The following is a 27,858-nucleotide window of genomic DNA, read 5'->3' on the forward strand; positions in this document are numbered from 1 at the left end:
GCATCACTGACTCGTTGAACATGAGTTTGAGTAAGCTCCAGGAGTTGGTGATGGACAGGGAAGCCTGGCATGCTGTAGTCCATGGAGTTGCAAAGAGTCAGACACATCTGAGCAACTGAACTGTACTGAACTCCCCAGGTTTTACCTCTGTATTCCAGGCTCTTAGTAACTGAGCAGCAGTTCTCTCATGGTGGTCCAGGGTCCCAGGGATCCCCAAGACCTGTACTGGCAGATCACAAGGTTAAATCTCTTTTCATAATAATCCTGCAATGTTATTTGCCTTTTTTTACTCCCATGTTCAAAGAAGTTTTCTAGAGGCCACGTGATGTATGCTAACATCCTTCCTCTGATGCTCAATGGAGTTTTTGCTAATGCATTCTTGTGTTTTTTAATTTCTAATATGGTAAATTATGATAAGTATCATGCACCTAAAAGCTCTTTGAGACCCTCAGTCATCTATCAGGGTGAAAAGGAGTTCTGAGACCAAAAAGCTAGAGAGCGCTGACCTGGAGAGCCTGCCAGCCTGAATGGTGCCTATGTGTGCGTGAGAAAAGATGCCTCTTCTGGGCAGATAGAGCCCCATACCTGGCACCAGGTCTGGTCAAGGGTGTGCAGGCTGGATTTCATCCCTGTTCCTCCCTTTGGCTGGGTGCTTTGAGACACGTACAAACTTCCCCACTGTACACCATGACCCTGTGTTTCTCAGATGTCCTAACTCATGTCCCAGTCTCCAGCTCACCCCCTCTCTGGTTCATCCTGTCCAGCATTGTTGGATTGCTCTTACAATTTTGTTCACATCACTGTCCAACTACAAGGACTCCAGTGGTTCCCACTGCCTTCTGGATGCGTTTCAAGCTTCCTGATGTGGCCATGAATGTCCTCCACCATCTGGCTTTCACTTGTCCTTCCAGCTTCATTTCCTGGTACTCCTTGACACAAATTCTCTGCCATGGTGCAACTTTGTTTTTCTTGTTTTCACAGTCCAGTCAGTAACAGGCCCTCTAATTCTTTCCCTAGTCACTCCCTCCACAAGCCCCCAAAGTCAGGGGTCCTGCTTACTCCTCTTAGAATCCCCTATCTAGCAATTTCTTGCCTTGTGATAGATGATGAGGAAGGTGCGTGAATTTTGGAGTCCAGCAGGCCAAGATTTGAGGCCCTGAGGCTTCCCCTATGATTCAGCAAGTAAAGAATTCGCCTGTAGTGTAGGAGACACAGGAGATGGGTTTGATCCCTGGGTTGGTAAGATCCCCTGGAGGAGGAAATGGCAACCCACTCTAGTATTCTTGCCTGGAGAATTCCATGGACGGAGGAACCTGGCAGGCTACAGTCCATGGGGTCTCAAAGAGTTGGACACGACTGAGCACATCAATTCACTGTCACACACTAGCCAAGGGACTTTGAGCGTGTGACTTGACTCTTCCAAACATGAGAGGGGCAGTCCCTCATCTGTGTGGTGATGGGACTTGGCTGTCTCTGAGTGTAGCTGTGAGAGGCAGATGCTTGATAAAATTTAGTTTTCATCTCCTTTGCCGAATGAGTGTGGTGTGTGGAGAAAAATCACGGGCACTTTTAGACCAAGAGGATATCACGTGGGGGTGTTTGCACATGCAACCTTTGCTGTCCTGTTGGCTGGAAAACACTGATTCCTGCCCCCAAGGGTCTCTCTCTTCTTTTATTTTAAATATTATTTATTTATTTGACTGTGTCATGTCTTTGATCGTCGTTGTGGCATTCAGGGTCCTTAGTTAAGGGATGTTGGGATCTAGTTCCCTAACCAGGGATGGAACCCAGGCCCCCTGCGTTGGGATTGTGAAGTCTTAGACACTGGACCACCAGGGAAGTCCCTCTCGTCGTCGTCGTTGTCGTCGTCGTTGTTGTTTTGCCTGAAAGCTGGTTGATGTTGATGCCTGCTTCACTACTTTGGAATTCATCACCTATCTGAGTGGAGTTACCCAAGCGCCCCTCCCTCTGGGCATCAACAGAGTCATCCTTATACTGGCCCACAAAGAGAATCATGATCCAGCCAGGCATTCCGATTTATCAGTTGCCCTTGACCTCAGGAGTTTTACATCAGCTAATGCCCTTCAGTTGTCTGCTAATAACTCCCTTCTGGATGGGTGGTGAGGAAGGCCTTGAACTTGACTCTGCCTCCGTTAGATGGTCTTCTTCACCGAGATGAATGGTCCCAGGAAATAGGGACTGATGATTCGTTTCCATTTCAATAGCACTCACTCCAGGCAGAGCCAGACATGGAAGAGGTGCTTATTAAGGATTTTGTTGACTCTATGAAAGAAGAAAGCTGGTCCCAAGATGGGCTTTGAGAAAATGTTGGAAATAGCTAACCACCTTCTCTCCAAGGATAAAAGCTTCTTCCTTCCTTTCTACTTACCTTCCTTCCATTTTTCTTCCTCCTTTTATTCATTCAACAGGTATTTAAGTGCCAGGCTTACTTATAGGTGTGGGGAATACAGCAGTGAACCTAATAGTCAATGTCTCTGACTTTGACGGAATTTAATTTTTATTTAGGGAGATAAAGCAAATAAATATTTATTTTTTAAACTTTTTTCTGTATCCATTTTATATATACTAAATAGTTTGCATCCACTAGTCCCAAACTCCCAAGCAAGCAAATAAATATTTAAACTGCTACTGCTGCTGCTGCTAAGTCACTTCAGTTGTGTCCAACTCTGTGCGACCCCATAGATGGCAGCCCACCAGGCTCCCCTGTCCATGGGATTCTCCAGGCAAGAACACTGGAGTGGGTTGCCATTTCCTTCTCCAATGCCTGAAAGTGAAAAGTGAGAGTGAAGTCGCTCAGTCGTGTCCGACTCCTAGCGACCCCATGGACTGCAGCCTAAGCATTGGAGAAGGAAATGGTAACCATAGGAGATCGAGGGAGCTGATCTCCAGATATGTTCTGGGCCCAAAATCTGTAGACAGAGAAGACAACAGGTGCAAAGGCCCTGAGGCAGGAGCATGCAGGTCATCCTGCTGACCTTGACCCACAGCAAGGTCAGTGTGGCTGAAGAAGAGGAGGGGAGGGTGAGGCAGGAGATGACAGAGGGTGGTGCCAATTCCATAGGTCTTTGACTTTGACTTTTGATGAGTTGGGAGGCCACTTGGAGGGTTTTGAGGATAGGAGCTTCCCAAAATGACATATTTAAAAGGTCTATTTGCCAGATGAGTTCAGTGGAATGGATTTTCTTTTTAATAAGTTTATTCATTTAGAAACTATAAATTTGTTAACTTCTATGAAGTTACTTCTTTAGCTGTTCAGTCACTCAGATGTGTCTGACTCTTTGCAACCTCATGGACTGCATGCAGCACGCCAGGCTTCCCTGTCCTTCACTATCTCCCAGAGTTTACTCACAACTCATGTCCATAGAGTCAGTGTTGCCATCCAACCATGCCATCCTCTGTTGCCCCCTTCTCCTCCTGCCCTCAATCTTTCCCAGCATCAGGGTCTTTTCCAATGAGTCAGCTCTTCGCATCAGGTGGACAAAGTATTGGAGCTTCAGCTTCATCATCAGTCCTTCCAATGAACATTCAGGACTGATTTCCTTTAGGATTGACTGGTTTGATCTCCTTGCTGTCCAAGGTACTCTCAAGCATCTTCTCCAGCACCACAGTTCGAAAGATCAATTCTTTAGTGCTCCATACTTCTTTAGAGATGCTGCTAAATGCCTTCTCTCATGGGTATGAGGAGCAGGTGGGGGCCCTTGGCTTCAGAGCCCTGAGAGGGAGCGGGGCCTCCCTTGGTTCAGGGGTTCCCTGAACTTGCTTCTCGCCCACAGGAGGTTGGAGCAGAACTTCTTCAACTGCAGCTGTGACATCCGCTGGATGCAGCTGTGGCAGGAGCAGGGGGAAGCTAAGCTCAACAGTCAGAACCTCTACTGCATCAGCGCCGACGGCTCCCAGCTGCCGCTCTTCCGCATGAACATCAGCCAGTGCGGTGAGTGAGCCCCCGGCCCGGCTGGCTCCACGCCGCCCTCCCACAGACCCAGGGATGGTCAGTAAATCAGTAAAGGAATCCAGGGCGTTCCTTCCCCACTGCCCTCCCAGCCTCAAATTCTCCACACTGGCTGTGGATCTGGCTCCCCTCTTACTTCCTGCTCTCTCCTGTCCCTTCATGAGCGAGCTGTGGGAAGGTTGGTTTCAGGCAGTGGTCCCCAATCTTTTTGACACCAGGCACTGGGTTCGTGGAAGACAATTTTTCCGTGGATGGAGGATGGAGGGGTTGGGGGGAGGATGGCATGGTTTGGAGATGATTCAAGCACATTACATTTATTGTATACTTTATTCCTAGTTTATTACATCAGCTCCACCTCAGATCATCAGGCATTAGGTCCTGGAGGCTGGGGACTCCTGGTTTCAGGGACGCAGAAAAGGGTCGCGTGTGTCCTTTTTGTGATCGGACCAGAGTCCCTGTACCCTGTCAGTTTCTTGTTAAGTAAACCTGAAGGAGTGCAGGTCCAGGTGTGGTATCCAGGTCTCCTTTATCAGGACATCTAAGGGACTTTTAGAGAAGCAGATGTGTGGGCCTGATCACTCATCTCTGACTTAACGAGATCAGAGTGTCTGGGGATGAGTTTGGAAATCTGAATTTCTAGCGAGCTCCCCAGGGGAGTCTGAAGCAGATCCACGTTTTGAGAGCCAGTGCCCAAAGTGGAAGATGCCGTTTGACGTCATTGCTAGAGTTGCCTGCCTTGAGCAACTGTCCTCCCCTCCAACCCTGCCCCCCCACCATCCCCTCCACCAGTCAAGCCGCATGGGCTCACGTCCTGAGATCTGACGTCTGGAGCTGGGGTGAGGCTTCCGAGTCTTGGGGGTACATTTAAGAGGTCAAGCAGGTTGTGTTGGAGTCATGATTAGACAAGGCAGGAAGTGCCACCATTGCCCTCGTGGACAGAGTTTGGTCACAAGCTCTTCCTTATCTATGCGCCCGCCCTGTCCTTCCTCCCAGACCTTCCCGAGATCAGCGTGAGCCATGCCAACCTGACAGTGCGAGAGGGCGACCATGCTGTCCTCACCTGCAACGGCTCAGGCTCGCCCCTGCCCGATGTGGACTGGATGGTCACCGGACTGCAGTCCATCAACACCCACCAGGTAGGCGTCCGAGCCTTGGGCCCTGCCGCCTATTAGTCTTAAAGAGCTGAATCATGAAGAGAAGCAAGAGATGTAAGAAGAAGAAAGAAGAAGAGGGGAAGTTTGTGGTCCTCTCTCTACAAGAAGAAAGGCAGAGACTTGGGTGCCACCCAGCTGCAACTTTTTCTGGCCAAATTGATCTCAAACAGACTATAAACATCTCTGTACCTTACCTTCCTCATCTGTGAAATGGGTATAATGCTACCATTCGCCTCATAGAGTAAGTGTGAGGGTTACTGAGCTCTTGACTGTAGAGAGCGTGGCCTTTGGTTAGTGTGTCTTCACCGGAAAGCCCTCTTTCACTTTCTGCTTATCTTTCCTTTTGATTCCTGCAGGTGTTGGGGAGTGAGGTGGGGGAGGCTTGTGGAAACTGTTTGATTATTGCCTTTGTTTTGGTGCCATCATCTAATTTTTCTGTTTTGAATCTTTTTTAAAAATTTTTATGTGATAAAGTATACATAACTTAAAATTTACAGTTGTAAACATTTTTTTAGTTATTATAAAATATTAGCTCTATTCCCTGTGCTGTACAATATATCCCTGTAGCTTATTTTATACGTCTGATGGTTGTCTGTTTTCTTGGGGTTTTAGACAAATCTGAACTGGACTAACGTACACGCCATCAACCTGACGCTGGTAAATGTGACGAGTGAGGACAACGGCTTCACCCTGACGTGCATCGCTGAGAATGTGGTGGGCATGAGCAATGCCAGCGTGGCCCTCACTGTCCACTGTGAGTGGACACCACTGTGGAGGGCGGGTGGGACCCTGGGGATCTCAGCACAGGAGGCTGGGATGGGGTGGGGCCACTGCAATGAGCGTGGTCCAGTAGGAGGGTCAGAAAGACTCCTCTGGGGCAGTACAGGCCAAGTCAAGTCAGTCCTTGGCTAGTAACCCCAGAAAGCATGTCCCTGTCCCACAGAAGGCGCTGTACCTCCAACTCGGATTTGCTCACTCCTGCTGCTGCTGCTGCTAAGTCACTTCAGTCGTGTCCAACTCTGTGTGACCCCATAGACGGCAGCCCACCAGGCTCCCCCATCCCTGGGATTCTCCAGGCAAGAAACACTGGGGTGGGTGTGCTCACTCCTAAGTTGGCCCAAGTCTGCCTTTTGCTAAACCTCTAAAGTTCTCTGAGGAGCTACTCCATAGAGACAGGGAATGGGCAAGCATACATATGAATTTTTTGGGCTGGGAAATACATGTAGTCTTACACACTTCTTGGTAAATTACTGCTAATCACACCAAAAAAAAACCCAAAAAAAACAAAAACCCTACCAGATATCTGAAGTTAATGACTTTGGTGCTTATCTATGCAACAAATGCAAGTATCTGGGGTCATTGAATGACCTTTAGTATGAAATTTTGGTTCTCTTTTGGCTTAACGGCAGAGAAGGCAATGGCACCCCACTCCAGTACTTTTGCCTGGAAAATCCCATGGATGGAGGAGCCTGGTAGGCTGCGATCCATGGGGTCGCAAAGAGTCGGACACAACTGAGAGACTTCACTTTCACTTTTCACTTTCATGCATTGGAGAGGGAAATGGCAACCCACTCCAGTGTTCTTGCCCGGAGAATCCCAGGGATGGGGGAGCCTGGTGGCTGCCGTCTATGGGGTCACACAGAGTCGGACACGACTGAAGTGACTTAGCATAGCATAGCATAGCATTTGGCTTAACAGAGATGCTTTTAAGGGAAATTCTAGTGGGACTTCCTGGTGGTCCAGTGGTTAAGATTTCGCCTTCCAGTGCAGGGGATGTAGGTTCAATCCCTGAATGGGGAACTAAGATCCCACTTGCCTTGACACCAAAGCATAAAACAAGCAATGTTGTAATAAATTCCATAGACTTTATAAATGGCCAACATAAAAAAAATCTTAAAAAAAAAGATAAATTCTGCCAACTTCTCTTACATTCTTAGACTTTCTTTAGCCAAGAGGAACTCATCTCTTTAAGGAATTCTTAGACACTATAGTAGACTGAATGTTTATGCCCCCCAACAAAGGTCATGAGAAGGACCCTCCAGCTGTAGTGGATCCAGAAAGCTTGGGTGAAGACAGACATCTCTTCACCTCTTTAGGGATGGTGTTGGTGTTGATGGGGAGTGGGGGACTTCTGATTCCCTTAGTCTTTTTAGAGCTGATGGAGAAGAATTGGGGCTTCCCAGGTAGCAGTAATAAAGAATCTGCCTGCCCATGCAGGAGACGCAGAAGACAAGGGCTAGATCCCTGGGTTGGGAAGATCCCCTGCAGAAGGAAATGACAACCCACTCCAGTATTCTTGCTGGGATAATCCTATAGACAGAGGAGCCTGGTGGGGTACAGTCCATGGGATTGATTGAGCATGCATGCACGCATGAAGAATTGGGCTGCCCGCCCCAACTCCTGGAAGGCTGCTCCAGGACATGGGAGGTTCTGTGTCCTGGGCTTCAGCCGGCCTGTCCTCTGGCAGACCCCCCGCGTGTGGTGAGCCTGGAGGAGCCCGAGCTGCGCCTGGAGCACTGCATCGAGTTCGTGGTGCGCGGCAACCCGCCGCCCACACTGCATTGGCTGCACAATGGCCAGCCGCTGCGTGAGTCCAAGATCATCCACGTGGAGTACTACCAGGAGGGCGAGGTCTCCGAGGGCTGCCTGCTCTTCAACAAGCCCACCCACTACAACAACGGCAACTACACCCTCATCGCCAAGAACCCCTTGGGCACCGCCAACCAGACCATCAATGGCCACTTCCTCAAGGAGCCCTTTCCAGGTGAGGGTGGAGCTGCCCTGGAGTGGCTGATCCCTCCAGGCACTCAGGGGGGTCGGGGTGTGGGGGCTTGAGGGGAGAAGCAGCATCAACACGGATACCATCATCACCAGCAACACACACACTTTGGAACATCTTCAGCCACCACCTGAATTTTATGTAAACTAGATAAAGTCTCTGATGTTAGCAGTCACAGTAAAAACCAAGACCCCTTGGAAATACACAGCCATGAATGTAAGGGTATATGGTATTATGGTAGAGTAAGTAGGGGCTTGAGAACTGGACCCAGTCCTTTGTTTGTTGGGGGACTCTGGGCCTGATCATTACCTCAATACCCTCATCTGTGAAATGGGCATGATGGTACTGCTCCCATTAGAATCTTGTGACTTTTATTAAATAACTTAAAGTAGACAAAGCATGTGTCACAGGCTTTGGTACCTAATGATGGTTTGATGACCTTCCGTGTAAGGGACTTCAAGGTCTATCTGATTCATCCCCATGTTTAACAGAAAAGTTAAATCTCTTTCCACTTGCTGGGTAGAAGCAAGGTTTTGCCTGGGGTTGAGGCTTCCAGGTCTGTGGTGGCTCCTTTCCTCTAATACTGTGGTGAGTTGATGGGTGGGGAGTTCCTGATACCATCAACCTGGATGGTGCTGATGTCCAGTGGATGGGTGGGGGAAGGAGAGGTCATTGAAATAATGAAAAAAATTTGTTTGAATATTTTGGAGGGGAGTCTGTCTTTGTCTGGGCTGGAATATTTCAAATACCTTCCTGAAGTTGGAGGAGAAGAAAACACTCCAAGAGTTTAGTGAAAGTGGCTTCAGCATCTCTTGGTAGATTTGGCAGCTGATAAGTTTCTATTAGTGAAGTCATGTATCTTTGATGACCTTGCTGATTTCTGCTGGGAACAAGCTGGAGGACCTCTCAGCCTTCAATTCCTAGAAATCCAGGCTTCTAATGAGGTAAAGGGTAAAGCAGATATCAGTAAAGATATCAGTAAGGACTGATATCGTGCATGCACACACACACACACACACACACACACACACGCACGGCAATGGAGGACGAGCACTGCAGCATCTGCTTATGTGAAGGTGACTTTACAACGTACAGATAACCATCAGGAAGCAGCTCCAAGGGGCCTTTTAAATCTTAGCACAAGGAAACCTGAACTCAGGAGACACTGAGAGACACTCTGGAGAGGCGAGACTGCCTGGGAAGCTAAATTCTTGCACGGAGTTCTGTGGAGCAGTGATGACGCCATCACTCGGGAGAGGACTGAGAATGTGCCAATGCTTGAGACCCTGGCCATCCCATATGGTCTGACATTTCCAACATCATTCCTAGTATACCCAGTAAAGGGCCTCAGGACACTTCCCACCTTGGGTCACACGGGGCTTTTTAAGAACTGGAAGAGTCCCGGTCGGCACTGTGGAAGCAGCGACCTTTAGATGCAGAGACGCTTTGCTTTTCGGGACCATAATGTCAGGCTAGCTAGGCTTAGTTGGCATTAAGGGCTGGAGTGGCCCTTTGCCTGCACATGCCCATCTGGTGATTAGAGAATGGAATCTGCTTTTAAAGAGGAGGTGTATCAACACTGACGGGGGAAAGGCGAGGTGGGATGACCTGGGAGATTGAGGTTGACATGTATACACTACTGTGTATAAAATAGATAACCAATGAGAACCTATTGGACGGCACAGGGGACTCTGCTTAATGTTCTGTAGTGACCTAAATGGGAAGGAAACCCAGAGAAGAGGAGATATATACGTACGTATGGTGATTCACTCTTCTGTGCAGCAGAAACTGACACAATATTGCACAGCCACTGTACTCCAATACATGTTTCTTTCTTTTTTTTTAAAAAAGAGAATCTACACTCCCTCATGAGTGAGGAGTGAAGCTCCTGCCAAGTGATGCTTCTGTTCTCAAAGGGAAACTCCTGGGGTCTGGAGAGAGGGGGAGCCCTTGAATGTTTGAGAGGTGGGGCAAGACACTCCGGCTCCTGTCCACAGAGGGTGTGCTGGCCGCGGGGCAACAGGAGCAGTGGAATGGTGTGGGGCGTGGCTTTTCCCACTGGGAGGGAAGCCCTTCTCTGCATCCTCTAAGCTGTATGTACACCTTCTCTGTCCCCAAGAGACACAGCTGCCCCTCCTCATCACCTCTGGATACCCCTATCACCTTATCAACTCTAATCAGGCCAGTCGTTCTCCAGGAGTGGTCCCCAGACCAGCAGCATCCACATCATCTGGGCAGGTGTTAGAACTCAAATCCTAGAGCCCCACCCAGACCTACTGAGTCAGAAATTGTGGGGTGGGGCCCAGCATTCTGTGTCTTGACAAGCCCTCCCACCCACAAAATTCAGACGCTCTTATTTGCCAACTGCTGCTGTGGGCATCTAGTGGACCGAGGAGGCAGGAGAGAGGGTGGAGGCACAGAGGAGCTTGAAGGCAAACTGCTCACCTGAAGCGGGCATCTAGTGGACGGAGGAGGCAGGAGAGAGGGTGGAGGCACAGAGGAGCTTGATGGCAAACTGCTCACCTGAAGCGGGGTTCTCGGACCCACCTGCACCCTGACAGGGCCATCCTGTGTGAAGGGTTACTTGTTCGTAAAGGAATCAATGGATGATGAAAAGGCAGTGACAGGGAAGAGATGGGCCAGTGGTAACAGTGAAAAAACAGCTAGGCATTCAGGAGAGTCAGTCATCCCGTGACGCAGGCAGTAAACTGCACACCCTCTGAGCCCTGGGTACAAAGGCTCTTGGTGGATTCCTGTTCTTCTCTTGCTGTAAAGTGGTGGGGAGGTTGTATTTGTCATTTGTACCCCCTTGCTCCCAGACAGCAAAGCATAGAGGTTAAGAGCCGAAGGTCTGAAATCAGACAGATTGAGGTGCAAACCGCATCTGTGGTCCTACTGGACAGGTGGCCTCAGCTCCTAGAATGGGGCTTGGCACACGGTTGGCGTGAGGTGCCTCTGTTTCTTCGTCTGTAAAATGGGGATAACTGGAGCTCCTGCCTAAATAGTCCTGAGGATGAATGAAGTGATGTCTGCCAAGTGGTTCGTTCTATGTCTGGACAGAGGGATGGTTCAACTGCTGTTGGCCTTGACCTGGATTCTGAGTGGAGAGTTAAGGAGTTGAGTTCAGGAGTTCTGGAACTGGTAGTCACTCTGTAACCAAGCTGGGAACTTCTAACAGACTGTCATCAGGCAGTTTCATTGAAGGTAGTGCTTATGGGCTCAAAAGCCAGGGTTCAGATTCTCACTCAGCTGCCCATCAGCTCTGTGATCTCAGGCAGATTACTCAGCCCCCTCCCTTCTGCCTCAGAGATTGTGGTGAAGATTAATTCACAGACAGTGGATCAATCTGCCTAAAATATCTCCCATGGTGCTTGGTACAGAGTAAGAGCAGAATTAGTTTGTTTTTATTTTTATTTTTTTTTTTAAAAACACCCAAGGACAACTGAAAGTGGATTTGTTTGGGGAGGGGACGGAGATCTGAAGGTGAGGGTCTTCTTTCCTGACTGTTCGTGGGTCGGAGGCCCACAAGAGAGACTGGATTGAAATGAATACATTGAGTGGAAACGTCTGAAGATGCAGAGGCTTCGATCAGAGGATTTTCTCCGAGCAGGACATTGAGATGAAAATGTTCTGGGAAAGCTTTTTGTAAGCTTCACATCCTATGCAAATGTTGATGGTTCCTTCTGCATTTCCAGGGAAGCACTAGAATGTTCCACCTGGAGTTTAAGCCTTAGTGTAGGAGCCAGTCCTTGGAAAGGAAGATGTGTTCTAGGAGCATGGAATCGTCTTTCATGTTCCAGGATCTTAGAGAGGCCACCAAAAAGGATCTGGATGTAAGAGTGGGACCATGAGGAGTCAGGGATCTGAGTGTCAGGGGAGGCTGGGGATCATGTCAGGGTCAGGGTGGTACCTGGAAGGTCACCATTAGGGATCCTTAGATGATGTGATAGAAGGGGGAATGTTGCCAAGGGGTTTGTGTGTGTGTGTGTGTATGTGTTTGTATGTGTGAATGTGTATGCATGCATGTGTGTGCATGTGTGTGAGTGTATGTTTATGTATGTGTGTATGTATGTGTCTATTTATGTGTGTGTGTGTGCAAGGGGTGTGTGCATGCACGTGTGTGTTTGTACATGTGTGTGCATGTGTGTGCACGTGTGCATGTATGTATTTATGTATGTATGTGCATTTATGTATATGCACAGTGTGCGTGCATGTGTATGTATGTGTGTATTTATGTGTGTATATGTGTGTATGCAAGGGATGTGTGCGTGTGGATGTGCATGTGTTTGTATGTGTGTATCAGTGAATGTGCTTGTGTGTTTATATGTACATGTGCGCATGTATGTATGCATGTGTGTATGTATGTGTGTTTTTATGTGCATGCGTGCATGTATGTGTGTAAGCAAGGTGTGTGTGTGCACATGTGTTTGTACATGTGTGTGTATGTGTGCATTTATGTGCTTATGTGTATGTATGTATGTGTGCATTTATGTTTGTGAGTGTGTGTTTATGTGTGTGCATATATGTGTATTTATGTGTGCGTGCACATGTATGCAGTTGTATGTGTGTGTTTATGTGTGTGTGTGTGTTTGCCTGCACTCCTGCAATGAATATCTGTGAATACTTAACGAAACATTTAGGAACAAGCGAGCTGCCATAACTCTTGAATTCTCCCTTTTTCGCTTGGCCAGGAAGTCTCTTCATTGTGACAGCAGAAACCAGGGTTCCCTCAAGGCCCTAGGTACCACCAAGGGGAGAAACCATTGCGCTAGTGCCCTTAGCGGCATCAAGACTGGCTTCTTTCCCACAGGGAACTTGTTGAGACAAGAATGTGCTCCCAACGGGCGGGTGCTGGGGAAGTGGGGGGGCAGCCGTGTCTGGCCGTCTGCGCGGGGTGGGCCAAGCATGTGGACGCCTGGCGTGGCTCCCTCCTCTGTCCTCACATCTGAAGCCAGGCCATCTCTTCACGTCATCACGTCTCAGTGCATCTCTGTCTGTCTGGATGCAAGCTGCTGCCTCTCTTCTCTTTTCTCTGGACCCCACTGGCTTTTCCCACTGAGTTTTTCTTGAGGAGTTTGGGATCTGGAGGAGACATATGCCTTCCATTCGTGCCCCGTCCCCTTTGGGATTCAGATGCTGCCTTGGCACGCGAGTCCAGTTGTTCTCCCAGCCTGCTGGTGCAGGCAGAGACGAGGACCATTCTTGGGTACCATCCTCCTCCAGGGTGAAGTTTTGAGTCTTCCCACAAGTTAAAGAGAACCCCGGAGGTCTGGCTCTTCCAGGTCTCAGGTGTTTCCTGGGTGAATACATGTCTCCAGGCTCCTACAAAGGAGCTAAGCATTCATAGGCTCACCGAGAGATTACAGGGTTCACAGATTTGGCCAAAACATTTGGCTGACGTGAGAATATTCTCCAATAAAGGAAAACCTTATGAGAAACATGCAAATCAGTTTTAACTATGAGTTGATCTGGCATGTCTCTATTCTCTGAAACCACAGCTAGGGTCCCTTGACTCCCATCTTCCTCCCAAATCAGGTAGTTGGTCACTTGAAATTTAGAAGAGGCTGGGGGTATGAAGGGCATGCTCAGGAATTTGGGCAAAGCTGTATTGCTGTCCCTTGAAACAACGAAAAGCAGATGATGAACAAGAAATCTATTAACAGTGCATTTACTATACGTAGAACTTTCTTTAAAGGACTCCTTCCTTATAGAAAGCATCATTTTCTCCACAGGTAGAGAGCAGAGCTACGACTGCAATGACTGAAAGCTCAGCTAGCCAAATGCCTGGTAAATAGAAGGTCCATGATGAATGAATGAATGAGTTGCTGTTTTTAGGGTGTGGCAGGCTTGTGACAGGAGGAGCTGTACTACAATGCAAGGGTTCGAAAAGGGAGCAGCAGCATCCTCATCACCTGAAAATTTGGTTAAAATGCAAATTCTCAAGACCCACTCCAGACCTCCTGAATCAGAAACTCTGGGGTGAGGACTGATAATCTGTGTTTCTTTTGTTAAAAAGTTAAAAAAAATTTTTTTTTAAGTTCTTGATTTTGAAGTAGAGATTTACCCTCCCAAATTGCAAAAGAATACAAAAGACGTTCTTATACCCTTCACCCAGCTTCCCCCAATGTTGCCGTCTTACATAATCACAATGCAGTGATCACAACCAGGAGTGATATTGATACAACCCTATTACCTAATCTACAGACTTTATCTAAATTTTATCAGTTGTCCTTCTCTTCTTGAGATCCAGTCCAGGATTATACATTGCATTTAGCTGCCATGCTACCATATTCTCTTTAAATCTGGGGCAGGTCTTCACCCTTTCTTTGTCTTTCATGATCTGCGTACTTCGAAGGCTCCTCAGTCATTATATGTAGGCTATCCTACAGTTTGGGTTCGCCTGGCGTTTTCTCACAATTAAATGCCAGTTATGCGTTTTTGGTAAGAGCACTGCAGAAGTAATGTTGTGCCCTTTCAGTCCATTGTGTTGGGGGTACATGATGTCTATACATCTTATTACCTGTAATGTTAACTTTCTCACTTGGTGAAGATGGTGTCTGCCAGATTTCTCCACTGCAAAATGATAATTTTTTTCCCTTCTGTAATTAATAAGCATCATATTTTGAAGCTTTATAAATATCATTTCTTATTCTTTCACATATTAATTTTAGCATTCATTGGTGATTCTTGCCTGAAGCAAATATTAATGTGCCATTTGTGAATGGTGATTTTTTCCTAGTTCCATCCTTTCCTCTCTATTTATTAATTGGAATTTTATTGTAAGGAAGAGCTTTCTTTTCTTCCTCATTTGTTGATTAAATTACTTCTTATATCAGTATGGACTCATGGGTATTTATTTTGTTCTGTGAATTACAATCCATGTGTTAATTTGCTAGAGCTGCCATGAGAAAAAGTGTCAGGGACTAAATGGCTTAAACAGCATAAATTTATCTTCTAACACTTCTGGAGGCTTGAAGTCTGAGATCAAGGTATCAGAAGGGCTGGTTCTTTATGAGCCTCTCTCCTTGACTTGCAGATGGTTGTCATCTCCGTGTGTCTTCATCTGTCTCTGTATAACTATGTCCTAATACCCTCTTATAAGGATACAAGTCATATTGGATTAATGCCCACCCTAATAAGTTTATTTTTTCTGAACTTTTTTGCAAGGGGAGAAAAATATTTATTTTTTTAATTGGAGGATAATTGCTTTACAATGTTGTGTTGGCCTCTGCCATACAACAGTGTGAATCAGTCGTAAGTATACATATGTTCCCTCCCTCTTGAACCTCCTTCCCACCCTCCTATCCCACCTATCCCTCTAGGTTGCTAATGACTTTAACTTAATTACCTCTTAAAGACCTTACCTTTAAATATAGTCATAGTTTAAGGTACTAGGGGTTAGGACTTCCATGTATGAATTTTGGGCAGATATAATTCAACTCATAACAACCTATGACCATTATTATATTTTGTTGCTCAAATCATCCCTGGTTTGGCCATTGGAAACCTCATCATGGTGGCTCCTGCATCCTTTCTTCCTTCCCCTAATAATTTTTGTGTGCTTTCTTGCTTTTCCATACCACAAGATGTTCTAGGCATATCTTTTACTTTTTCTTCCCCAGCCTTGGAATTATGCATTTCTCCAAGAAGCCCTCATTCTTTCTGTTGGAGGATAGTAGTGGTCATCTCCTGGATGCTTCTATGGCAGACTGAAGTTTGAGAATCTCTTATAAACTGGTTCTGAGCCCAGGCTTGAATCCAGTTGTATCCCTTCTTAGATGAGTGACATTCAGTTAGTCACTTGATCTCTATATGTCTGTTTACTCTCCTGATGAAAGGGTGTAATGCTACCCATCTCCCAGGGTGGGTATAGGATTGGGTGATGTGTTACATAAAGCATTTTTCACACCCCCATCTCATAATCAATGCCCAATAATGATTGGCTTTCAGTATTAGGTGATCATTTCTAAAGGCCGAAGACTCAACAACACATTTTCATCTGGGAAATAGATTCTAGAGGGATTCCCAAGCATGTCTCAGTGAACTATTAGATTAAATTTTACAATTGGGGAATTGTGATCTTGAGATCATAGCTGGCATTTCCCAGGTAGATCACAGAAGCCCATCCTGGAGGATTTCTTCTGAGCTCTAATGTTCCACCATCATCCCCAACACACTGGGTATCTGAGGGAAGGCTGTGGGTGTGACAGGGAGTCTGGATTTAATTCCTCATCTCATGGTTTGGTTTCTAGTCTCCAGGTGGGCCGGGCCACCTCCCTTGAAACCCAGGAGTTTAGCTCTTATTCCTTCTCCATTTGGAAGACCACCTTCTAAAGAGTAATAGGGTGTAGGGGAGGGGTGACGTGCCAAGGGTTTTAGTTTTCAGTTGCCAGGGCAACAGGGGATCATGGTGAGTGGGAGAGGTCATAGCTATGAAGAAGATAGAGCGAGGCTGTTCCAGTTTTTATTACGTTTGTTAATTATCTCTGTCTTTTTTTTGCAGAGAGCACGGATAACTTTGTCTCTTGTAAGTCTCTTTTACCTTTTGCTTTGAAAGTGATTTATTCTGATACTTTTGGTGACTACTGAGTCCAGATAGCCCTCTTTCCTGTTCTATCACCATCCCCAAACCCATGTCCACTGAGAGGATCTGAGTGAACCATGAAAGGAGAGCAGAAACTCTTCTTGGGCAGTTCCAAGCCCATGCCTCTTAGACGGTCACTTGCTGCCTCAGTTCTCCTGCAGTTTTCTAGGGTCTGACCATGGTGCGGGTCTTCCTACCCAGACAGAGAGAGTTGGTGTCAGGAAGCATGTGGGGCTCACATGCCCCTGTGGGCCCATGTTGAGCATCTCAGTTGTTCTTGCAGAGAGAATGTGGAGCCTATGATGTCAGTGTTTGTCACCTGCTTCAAGAGCCAGGGAATTTGGCTAGAACCCACCCAGGTGGCGCTAGTGGTAACGAATCTGCCCGCCAGTGCAAGAGACCTAAGAGACATGGGTTCAACCCCTAGATCAGGAAGATCCCCTGGAGGAGGGCATGGCAAACTACTCCAGCATTCTTGCCTGGGAAACCCATGAACAGAGAGGAGCCTGGCGGGCTACAGTTCATGGGGTTGCAAAGAGTCAGACACAGCTGAAGCAACTGAGCACGCAAGACAAGTGGAGCTGTGACTGGCCAGGTCTCCCACAGGCTCATCTGTCTTTAAGTGAAATTACTGAGGCTCAGTCTATAAGTGATTCGGGGCCAGGACTAGACAACTCCTAAAGGATTTGGGGGTTTTCTTGTGGACTGTAGGGGAACCCCTATTTATTCCTTTTGTCCCCCATGGGAGAGGAATGGTGACAGCTGAGGTCATTTCAGCTTCCTATGTGGCCTGAGACAGCAGACGGTCTTTTTTAGGACATGCATTGCTGCTCTGGAGAAGGAAATGGCAACCCACTCCAGTGTTCTTGCCTGGAGAATCCCAGGGACGGGGGAGCCTGGTGGGCTGCCGTCTATGGGGTCGCACAGAGTCGGACACGACTGAAGCGACTTAGCAGCAGCAGCAGCAGCAGCATTGCTGTTCGGCTCAGATGTAAATATCACCTGTAATTCCTTTATTTGTCCTTGGTCTTAGAGGACTTGTCATCTCACAGAACATCCCTCTGGAGAAATTTGAACTGGGGGTGTCTCTGGATAAGTTGGTGATTCCAGATGGAGGTCCGAGGGAGGCTTGGCTGCTCCTCCAGGCCTTGCTGGGAAGACCTGGTGTTTCCTAGTCAGATAAACTTGTTGCTTAACTGAAGCTGCCACTGTGCTCTGAAATCTGCCTCAGGGCAATGGATAGTGGGTGGTTTGTGGGGCCACAGACCTCCTGGATCTCAACCGAGGAGTGAAGAGGGAACAGGAAGGGCGTAGAAAGAAGGGACAGGATAAGGGATGCAGAGAGGAGCTGTGTGTAGCCAGAGCTGCCTTCACGGACAAAATGGGCTGAATCCAGACCCTGGCTGTGATCCCAAACCATCTCCTTTCCTCTTGTCTATCCCATAGCTCATGGCCCGTGTTGCCCAGGTTAGGGTTAGGCTGTTTACTCTGCGATGTGACTCGAGGGATGAGAGTGAGGGCTCTTTATGCCGATGCAGTCTATCCTTGAGCTGCCAACACCTGCCAGGGCGCCTTTGGGGATCTGGTCTCTGGGGACCCCTGCAAAGCCTGGACAGGTCAGACAGAGTCTGACTTCAAAGGCATATTCTCTAGGAAGAACTTTCGAGAAAGCTTGGGAGTTGGGTAAGAACTGTGGGGGAGGTTCTTGTGGCCAGCAAACCAACGACTCTTCTGTTTTTCTGTTTGGTTTTCAGTCTACGAAGTGAGCCCCACCCCTCCTATCACTGTGACCCACAAACCAGAGGAAGATACTTTTGGGGTGAGTCACTTCTTGGTCAAGAGAAAGGTGTTACTGATGCAGTGGTTTTCCGCCTTCTGTTTTAAGTTGTCAACTTTTCCAAACACTGCCCTGTTTGGAACTATGGCATAAAGAAGCCGTGATGAATGACCTCCTCTCAGGTGGTTGAAGCTTGATGAGAATAATTCATTGTTTGAGGAAGTCTTTGAGGATCTGCTTTAAGCCCCCGGGCTTGGAAGAGAAGAGTTGGAGAATTCCCACTCCATCAGCAGCCAGCTGGGCCTGACTTGAAGGGGCTCCTAATTGTACAACCTTTTACAAAAGTCAGAGTTGCCCGGGGCATCTTCTTGGGTGGGAGGTGCCCCTACCCCGTCTCAGAGCCTGAGATTTCTCTGGGGAGGAAAGGAAAGAGGTCTTTTTAGAATCTCATGGATAAGAATATTAGCCCAAGCAGGTCAATGTGAAGATGCAGGATTTACTTGCTAATTAAAACCACAATGAGACAATAGACAGAAGCCTCTCTGGGCTTCCTCCTGCCTGTGTTGGGATGGCCCCAGCTGAGAGGGCTCAGAAAACTGAATCATGGAAGTTTTCTCTAATCAATTTGGGTAATTTATTTTTTGATGTTCGTAGAACCTTATAAATTATGTCTTCTCAAGACTTTCCTCAGTCTGAGAAGTTCTGGAGTTTACTGAAGTTCTGGGAGGGCTCCAGTTGCTACTACAATAGGGCTGTTCTCATCTGAGCCCGTGTGTTACTCACACAGCCCTCGGGTTTTCAGTAACTGTGCTCGCTTGTCTGTGTTTGGCTCCTAACAGGTATCCATAGCAGTTGGACTTGCTGCTTTTGCCTGTGTCCTGTTGGTGGTTCTGTTTATCATGATCAACAAGTATGGGCGACGGTCCAAATTTGGAATGAAAGGTAAGGTGGGCTGTTCATTTGCAAGGGTCGCATCGGGAACCATGGCTCCTTTTGATCAAAAGATGCTGTTTTAATCTCTTTCTGCTCTCTGAGAGGGTCTCTCGTGGTGGGCTTAAGTGGCCCTGGCTGGTGACTCCTGTCTACACCTTTATTATTGGTAATGATGGATTGAAGGCAGTGTCGGTGTCTGTGAGGACCAGATTGTGGACCACTTGGTTTTTCTGTGATGACTGAAAACATGGCTTCAGTGGGCCGGTGCCAAGATGATGCAGAGAGGTTAAGAAAGTAAAGTGAAAATTTGTTTAAGCAAGGAGACACTCTTAGAGGGAGAGCAGGCAGACAGATGAGGGATTCATCTGTCTGGGTCTCTTAGGCAAGCCAGTTACGAGGGGCATATAAATGAACGGGCAGAATATTCACTGGGGAAGGAGGGGTTTGGGGGTAGACTTCCCTGATTTTTCATCCCAGCTGCATTTTCCCGAGGGGGAGGAGGAGCTTCTGTCCCTGTTTAGCTTAGATCAAAAGTGTCATGGCCGTTGTGCATGATGAGTACTTTGTACCTGTAAGGCTAACCTTGTTATAATGAGAGGGTGTGTGCGTGCTAAGTCTCTTCAGTTGTGTCCGACTCTTGGCGACTCCGTGGACTGTAGCCCAGCAGGCTTCTCTGTCCGTGGGATTCTGGAGTGGGTTGCCATGCCCTCCTCCAGAGGATCTTCCCTACCCAGGGATCAAACGCGCATCTCTTATGTCTCCTGCGTTGGCCGGTGGGTTCTTTACCAATACTGCCACCTGGGAAGCCCAGCGTGTAATGAGAACACAATGAGTAAAAGATGACGGTTAGACTCAGGAGGTTCCTGCCTTTCCTCACCTTTCTTTGTTTGCTGCCTGAACCCTCATCACCCAAAATATGTGGTTTCCTGTCAGTCTGAAGGTCCCTGCTTTCCTTTGTCTGCCTATGGACCCCTTCTGTTTACAGGATGCGTGGTTTCTGGCCACCTGGCTCCTGCCCCCATTTCTCTACTCATACCTAGCTGCCTGCCTCCTGAAACAAAGGGACTTTCTGAGTAACCAGATTTTGCGCTTGTCTGCACCTATGTGTGGAGTTGTGATGAGAAGGCATTCAGAGAGTTAGATGTTGGTGGTAGCCTCTGGCATTGAAAGTGGCCCATGCAGGGTATTCCAGCACATAGCTCTACACAGAGTTCCAGAAACGATGCCAACAGCATCATGATTGCTAGGTTTGCTGCCCGGTTTCCACCACACAGAGCACTCAACCCCATGAACACTGGGATCAGGTGTGAGACGTGGCTCTCCACCAAGACTTGGGTTAAGGGGACTGGCACGAAAGGGGTTAATATGGTAAATTAGCATCCATCTGCTTGGTCCCAGGATGGATCTGACCAAATGGCTCAAGGGAGGCTGGGTACCAATGTTTAAACAGAAACTTGAATTTCAAGATATATTCCCAGCTGGGGTTTCCATTTATGGCTGATGTTAATAGGAGATGGGGAGGGAGAGCTGATGAAGGGTTTGACAGGCCGTCAGGTTCCTGAGGTAGGATTCAGGGTGGAGTTTTCTGATGAGATTATGGGGTCCAGAAAGATGATTTCTATGACTTCTGCACCAGAGCTGGTGTCTGTGGTGGGGGTCTTGACCTGGGGACTCAGGGACTGAAGGGGAAAGCATAAAAGATTCACAGGGATAGTGGTCCCTTGAATTCAATGTGGGCTTCTCAGGTGGCTCAGTGGTAAAGAACTCACCTGCCAGTGCAAGAGACACAAGAGATGAGGGTTTGATCCCTGGGCCAGGAGAATCCCCTGGAGAAGGAAATGGAAGCTCACTGCAGTATTCTTGCCTGAAGAATCCCTTGGACAGAGAAGCCTGGCTGGCAACAGTGCACATCAGATACGCGTGGGCGACTCAATGCAATAAAGAATTGATATGCAAATGTTTGAGTGTTTGTTCGTGGCATGGGGGTGTGGGGTTCGAAAGGAACTAATCCTCAGCTATTATGTTCTCAAAAGAGTCTGTGACTGTCCTATAAATCTATAACACTGATGTATAGCAAGAGACATGGCGTGGAGAACCAGAAAGGTAGGAAACAGGACAGACTGCCTGGCTTTCTAGAAGCCTCCGGCCTCTCTCTGCTCTTGGTTAAGCTGAACAAGTCCCAGCAAGGCAAATCAGGCTTTCTTGAAGTATATCAAATATTTCGTCCAAGAGAAATATGCACACAGGCAAATTATAAAACTTTCTATATATACATATATAGAAGCTTGGCCCAAAGCCAGATGACTTATTAAACAAGAGGAGCCCATGGTCAGGTACCTTGGCTGCAGACATTTTATCTGCCAGTACCCCACGTGCCAAATAGGGTTTCACAGGTTTGGAAGATAAGCCATCATACTGTAAGGTTGGAGCCTACAATCTTCTTTTAAAAAAGATAATTAATTTTTGGTTGTGCTGCGTCCCCTTGTTGCTACACAGGGCTTTCTCTAGTTGCTATGAGCAGGAGCTACTCTCTCACTGTGGTGCACGGGCTTCTGACTAAATGTGGCTTCTCTTTTTGCAGAGCACAGGCTGTAGGGTGCTCGGCTTTCAGAAGTTGTGGCATGCGGGCTTAGTTGCTCCACAGCATGTGGGATCTTCCTGGAGCAGGGATCGAACCCATGTCCCCTGCATTGGCAGACGGATTCTCTGCCACTAGACCACCAGGGAAGTCCCTGAGTCTTCAATCTTAGCATCATGCTTGGAGTCCTGGCTTTGAGGACCTAGTGCTATTTCTTGTGCAGACTTTTCCTACCGTGGGAGGAACTTTTCTTTGTCTTCCTCTCTTTACCTGAGAAAACAGCAGAGCCTTGAGCAAAGGGAAGAATGAGGCATTCCTGCTTTCCCCACCGAGAGGCGCGCCACCAGCTGAGACCCTGCGACAAGCTTGGCAGCGCTGTGAGAGCAGATTTTTCCTATTAATTGTCATCCGGTTTCTGGAACAGCGTGTCCCCATGTCGGATGGATTAGGCAGCACCCAGGGTGGCGCCTTCCCCTCAGCTGTCCTTGGAGCCTCTCCCAGCGCCCGCTCCCCTCTCTCAGGCTGAACTGCCCTCATCGGTCCCTACTGAGCTACAAGAACATGTCCATGAAGTTGACAGTGAAATATTCCTTAAACTTAGGTGACCTAAAGAAGTTCCGCTAAAATGAGAGGCAAGATGAGATGGTGTATTGAAGGCTGACCCTGTTTAGAATTAAGCCTGCATCTTTCTGCTCTTTATTACACCTGATTGTATTTAGTTCTCATCTTAGGATGACGAGCAAATGCCCCAGGCTGCATCCACCCTTGATCTTTGATTGCCAGAGGGCATCCCAGTCCAGAAAAAAAAAAAAAAGGGCAAAGATGTGGGTACCAGAAACCCCCCAACTCTGAAGCAGGCAAACTTCCTTCTAGTCTGAGCCACCCCGTCCCCAGCTTTGAATTTTCAACTCTGGGTTAGAATCTATAATGTCACTCAATTGCTCTTTGTTCCCAGCAAAGTTACTTAACTTCTCACGGCCTCTGTTCCCCCAACTTCAAAATGATGCAGTGACCCCACCTCCCTCTTCGGATTGCCCTGAGTGTTAAGATCTGTGTGTGCCTGACGTTTGCAAGGCTGCCTGTGGTTGTTGTTTTCTTCTCTTCTTTGTGTATAAGCCTTTCCAGGCTCCTTTTATTCTCCTTCCAGGAAGGGCTGCCCTCCCAAGACTTAATCATGCCCTACTTTGTCCTGCACAGTATTTAGTAAAAATAGTTTTCTTCTGCCCTAATCCTAGGGCACTGTCATTATTTCGCTCAGACGTCATCTGTCCTGTAGACCAGGAGTGACTTGTCATAGAAGCCTGTGATCACTCTGCCTGTATACCTGAAACTTTGCAGTCTGTGACAAATGGTTATTGAACTTAGAAATAAATGACTTTATTTTTACTCATTAAAAAAAAAAAAAGCACAGCTTGTTAATCAGTAATGGGCTAGTTAGGGCTCATTTGGAAATCTGAGCTGTCTGCGCAGTGGGAGGGAGAGTGGGGATGATCTGGGAAACTCATAAATAATTCCCACCATCCACATCTGAGGGCCTGGAACACAGTGTGTGGATGGGAAGAACTTATTCAAATGAATTCTTTCTGAGAAATTAAAAAATATTAAAAAAAATACGAAGATTAGTTAAACAAACACTCATATTCCATTCCTGCCACTCAGAATGAGCAAACTCACTGTTTTGTTCTATATTGCATCTAATTTTTTTTTTTTTTTTACTGATAAAAAACTAAAATGGCTTCAACTGTCACCCCTGGGCCCATGGCCCCTCCCATTTCCCTAGGCAGTCATTAGCCTGAGTTCACTGTGCATCCATCAGTCCACTTGTTTTGTCTCTCTGCCTGTATCTCTGCCTCTCTTTCTCTGCTGTCTCTGCACACCCACACTTACCCTCATGGCTCTCTCCCAACCAACCTCACACTCTGTCAAATTAGCAACTGCCTCCACCCTATGACAATCTTAGTGCCCAAGTGTGAAAACCAGTTCAATTTTATAATTCTACTTATATGTATACATTTGTATATATATGTGTGTGTATGTATTTATGCATATATATATATAGGCAATGGCACCCCACTCCAGTACTCTTGCCTGGAAAATCCCATGGACGGAGGAGCCTGGTAGGCTGCCGTCCATGGGGTCGCTAAGAGTTGGACACGACTGAGCGACTTCACTTTCACTTTTCACTTTCACGCATTGGAGAAGGAAATGGCAACCCACTCCAGTATTCTTGCCTGGAGAATCCCAGGGACGGGGGAGCCTGGTGGGCTGCTGTCTCTAGGGTCGCACAGAGTCGGACACCACTGAAGTGACTTAGCAGCAGCATACATAGGTTTTTTTTTGACATTACAGTTGCCTTTGTCAACAGATATCTAGAAAATAGTCAAAAATATTGGGTTGGCCAGAAAGCTTGTTTGGATTTTTTCCATCACCTCTTATGGAAAAACCACCTTTCTGGCCTATGCAATATGTATATCTCTGTCTCTTATAGACCTTTTTAATAAATTTTATTTGGATAAGAGAATGTGAGTGCCAGCAGTTTTAAACAGCATAATTAAAGACTGCAGACTCCCAAGAATTGTCACAGATATGGGCAGGATGTGAAGATATACATATTATATATGTATATGTATTATATATGTATATATGTGTGTATACATATTACATATGTATATACATATTACATATGTATATATATTACATGTGTATATATATGTATACATATATGAGTATATTTATAAGATGCATCACTTTGTGTATGTTTTAATGTATGCACATGTTATACTGCAAGCACCCTTCCGCATCTTGCTTTATTTACCTCTCGTTTGTTAGAGTTCTCGCCATGTTGGTATGTATAGGCATTCCACTGAGCAGTTGTTTTATGGGAGATGAATGTATGGACCAGAGCTTATACAAATGAACTGAAAATGCATTGTCTCAGACATCTTTTCATTGTTATCAGCTGCCATCCTGTTGATCAAAATTTTGGCCTGGGGAGAGGTCTGGATTCTCTCCTGTGGAGGTGTGAGGATTAGAGTTCCTCTCCTCTTGTGATCACAGGGATTCTAAAATGAGGCTGAGTGTCTAAAATGAGGCTGAGTGTCTGGTGGGGATTCTTTGGACTGTTGATGAAGCCCTGTGCTTTCGAGCAGGATGATCCTGAAGTACTTGGTGTGGTGTAGGCACTGGCCAGTCAGAACAGACACCAGCCCTCCTGCTGGGCAGGGCCCTGGGGCTCCCTGCGGGGTCGTGTGTTAACTCATGATCATTGCTGGATCATGGGGTGATTGAGGGGTGGGTGGTTGGGAGGTTCCAGGCAGGGGTCATTTACTGGGAGGTACAGAAATGAATGGGTTTCCCAGGTGGCTCAATAATAAAGAAACTGCCTACCAATGCAGGAACCACTGGAGATGTTGGTTCATCCCTGGGGTTGGGAAGATCCCCTGGAGAAGGAAATGGCAACCTGCTTCAGTATTCTTGCCTGGGAAATCCTATGGACAGAGGAGCCTGGCAGGCTGCAGTCCACGGGGTCGCAAAAGAGTTGAACATGACTTAGTGACTAATATAGCAAACAACAGAAATATTTAAAAATAGTTCATTATTTTAACATCTAATTATACTGTGCCCGTGCATCCTGGGCCTGAAAGTGACATGGCTTAGAATTTATACCATGCTTATTCATAATATATGATATTTTAAAATTACACATCAGAAGATCATGACAGGGATCTAGCCAGGCTTAACAACATTAGTATTTACAGATGAGAAAATGAGGCATAGGAGGCACAAGAAAAGAGGTGACTTACTCTGGTTTCTCAGTCTATTAAGCTGGGCTGGGCCTAGAATACCCCTGCCTTGCATTCTCACCCATTTTTCGTGGCAACTAGAATGACCTAACTGCCTGGTGTTGGCTGTCCCACCGTGAAGAGCCACAGAGCATCTGCCTTCTTTGTTTCACATTGTTGTTAGAATGATGACCAGGTAAAAGATGCTTTGTCTAAGTATGTCTTTAAATAACTGAACAGGTCCTGTAATTCTCATATAAGGTGACTCATTACTATTAAATGAAGAAGGAAGCAAATATGTGGGGTTTTTGGAGCCTGTAAAAAGAGCATACATTTGGAGGACTGCCTTGATGGTCCAGTGGCTACGATTATGCGCTCCCAATGCAGGAGACCCAGGTTCAGGAAATAAGTCCAGTATTTCTTCTTGATAGTTCCCTGGTTAGGGAGCTAGATCCCACATGCCACAACTAAGACCAGATGCAGCCAAGTAAAGAAATAAATATTTTGAAAAAAAACCCAACAAAGGTCTTTGGTGCCCTGCGTCAGTAACTGGGGGCAGAGACTAAAATATATGTATATATATATATTTTTTAAAAACAGCATACATTCTTTGGTCTGTCTTATCTGACTACCTCTTATGTATGTGTGTATTTAGGTATGTGTGCATGCTCAGTTGTTCCTGACTCTTTCCAACTCTTTGCAACTTCGCCAGGCTTCTCTGTCCATGGGATTTTTCAGGCAAGAATACTGGAATGGGTTGCCATTTCCTCCTCCTGGGGATCTTCTGACCCAGGGATCGAAGCCAAGTCTCCTGCACTGATGCCTGCATTGGCAGGCATCGAGGATATCCACTGAGCCACTGGGGAAGTCGCGTAAGCATCTTTATATATATCCAGATGAGAGTTACTCTGGCAGTGAACTTCCTTTGTCTTGGTTCCCTCTTACTCTCACAGAAGAACCAGAATAATCATTTATTAGAGTTGAAAGAGACCTTAGACTTATAGGCTAATGTCCCCATTGTACAAGTAAGGAAAGAGACCCAGGGAAATGAAATGGCATGCCGTAATACATGGCTAGCTAGAGCAATGCTGGCCTGCTTTCCCTCATATGTGGTGTGCGCAGAGTCTGGGAGGGTCTGGGAGATGAAGCTGGATTATGAATAAATAAGTTTTGCTTATTCAGTATTTTATCTAATTACCTTTGAATGCCATCCTACTTCAATGGGGCTTCCAAAAGTATGAATCTGCTTTTCTCAAGCTGGGACACACCTCGCCTGGGGAAAAGATGGGGGCTGATGGAAGACTCTTGCTTCCCAGGTTTAGAGGACATCCTTTCTCTCTTTCTGGACACGTTGGGGACCACCTGGCAAGGCAGAGGAAGTGGGAGGCTGGGAAGGAAAAGCTGCCTGGGCTTCTGGTAAAACCTTAAGTGCTTCATCTACTTGTCGTCCATCCTAATGGTTGGATGTGTGCTGGTGCCTCTGATGGGCCTGTAGACGGGCACTCCAGGATTGTTCCATTGTGAATTAGCTTCAGCTAATAGGTACTTAAAGTAAAGTGGTTGCCTATTTGATTATGATTGGGGGTTATTACCATTTTTTCCCCTCCATAAACAGATGGTAACTGTCCTCCAAGTGGATTGTAGAATCATGCCAGAGTCTTGAATTTGGAGGTACAGGCTGCTGCCAAAAGAGCTTGGGGGCGGCTACCCACGTTGAATCGCCTTGTTTTGCCTCTGGTGTAACTGCTTGGTTAAAGGGGATGGTTAGACTTGGGAAGGAGTCATTTCTGCCCTCTCTCCTAAGCTTGGGACAATGGACTCAGAAGAGTTCTTCCAGGGTTGGGAGGGGTCCTATCCTAAGGTTTGATCCTCTCACTGGCATTTCTTCTTCAGCTGGGAGAGAGAATCCCTGTATTTACAGCTAAGAGCACAGAGCCAGGGAATTGATACAAGAGTGGGTTAGAGACAGAGACTTCTGAGCCAGCTGGAAGGGGCCCTGGGCCCTGGACGAGGCCACCGTTGGTGCTGCTGATGTGGTAGCTTCTTTTGTCTTGGGAAATACACTTATCTGGCCTTGATTTTGAGGCTTCTGAGGTTGGTGCTGGTGGGAAAGAACCCACCTGCTATGCAGAAGACACAAGAGACGCCATACTGCCACCATTGGTCATGTAAGACTGCCCTGCTCTGTTCCTCTCTCAGGGTATCTGGGAACCAGCTGTTTTCCAGCACCGACTGACTCTTCTATTTGAAGAGAAATCCCTGTTTTTTTTTTTTTTTTTTTTTTTGAGTCTGATACAAAAT

The 27,858-nt window shown here is 46.9% G+C and overlaps 1 protein-coding gene across 4 annotated transcripts in view; it reads left to right on the plus strand.

The window, feature by feature from the left end:
- Nucleotides 1–27,858, plus strand: part of NTRK3 (neurotrophic receptor tyrosine kinase 3) — a 433,575-nt gene that overhangs the window by 135,266 nt on the left and 270,451 nt on the right. For all 4 annotated transcript variants that reach the window (XM_044933422.2, XM_006070045.4, XM_006070047.4 and 1 more), the window contains 7 exons: nucleotides 3,795–3,952; nucleotides 4,964–5,106; nucleotides 5,737–5,878; nucleotides 7,592–7,888; nucleotides 16,407–16,430; nucleotides 18,242–18,306; nucleotides 19,104–19,206. In XM_044933422.2, the coding sequence (XP_044789357.1) occupies nucleotides 3,795–3,952; nucleotides 4,964–5,106; nucleotides 5,737–5,878; nucleotides 7,592–7,888; nucleotides 16,407–16,430; nucleotides 18,242–18,306; nucleotides 19,104–19,206 (932 nt within the window). The remainder of the gene's footprint in view (nucleotides 1–3,794; nucleotides 3,953–4,963; nucleotides 5,107–5,736; nucleotides 5,879–7,591; nucleotides 7,889–16,406; nucleotides 16,431–18,241; nucleotides 18,307–19,103; nucleotides 19,207–27,858) is intronic.

The sequence above is a fragment of the Bubalus bubalis genome, chromosome 20 (genome assembly GCF_019923935.1).
Source record: "Bubalus bubalis isolate 160015118507 breed Murrah chromosome 20, NDDB_SH_1, whole genome shotgun sequence".
Classification (NCBI taxonomy): Eukaryota; Metazoa; Chordata; class Mammalia; order Artiodactyla; family Bovidae; genus Bubalus; species Bubalus bubalis.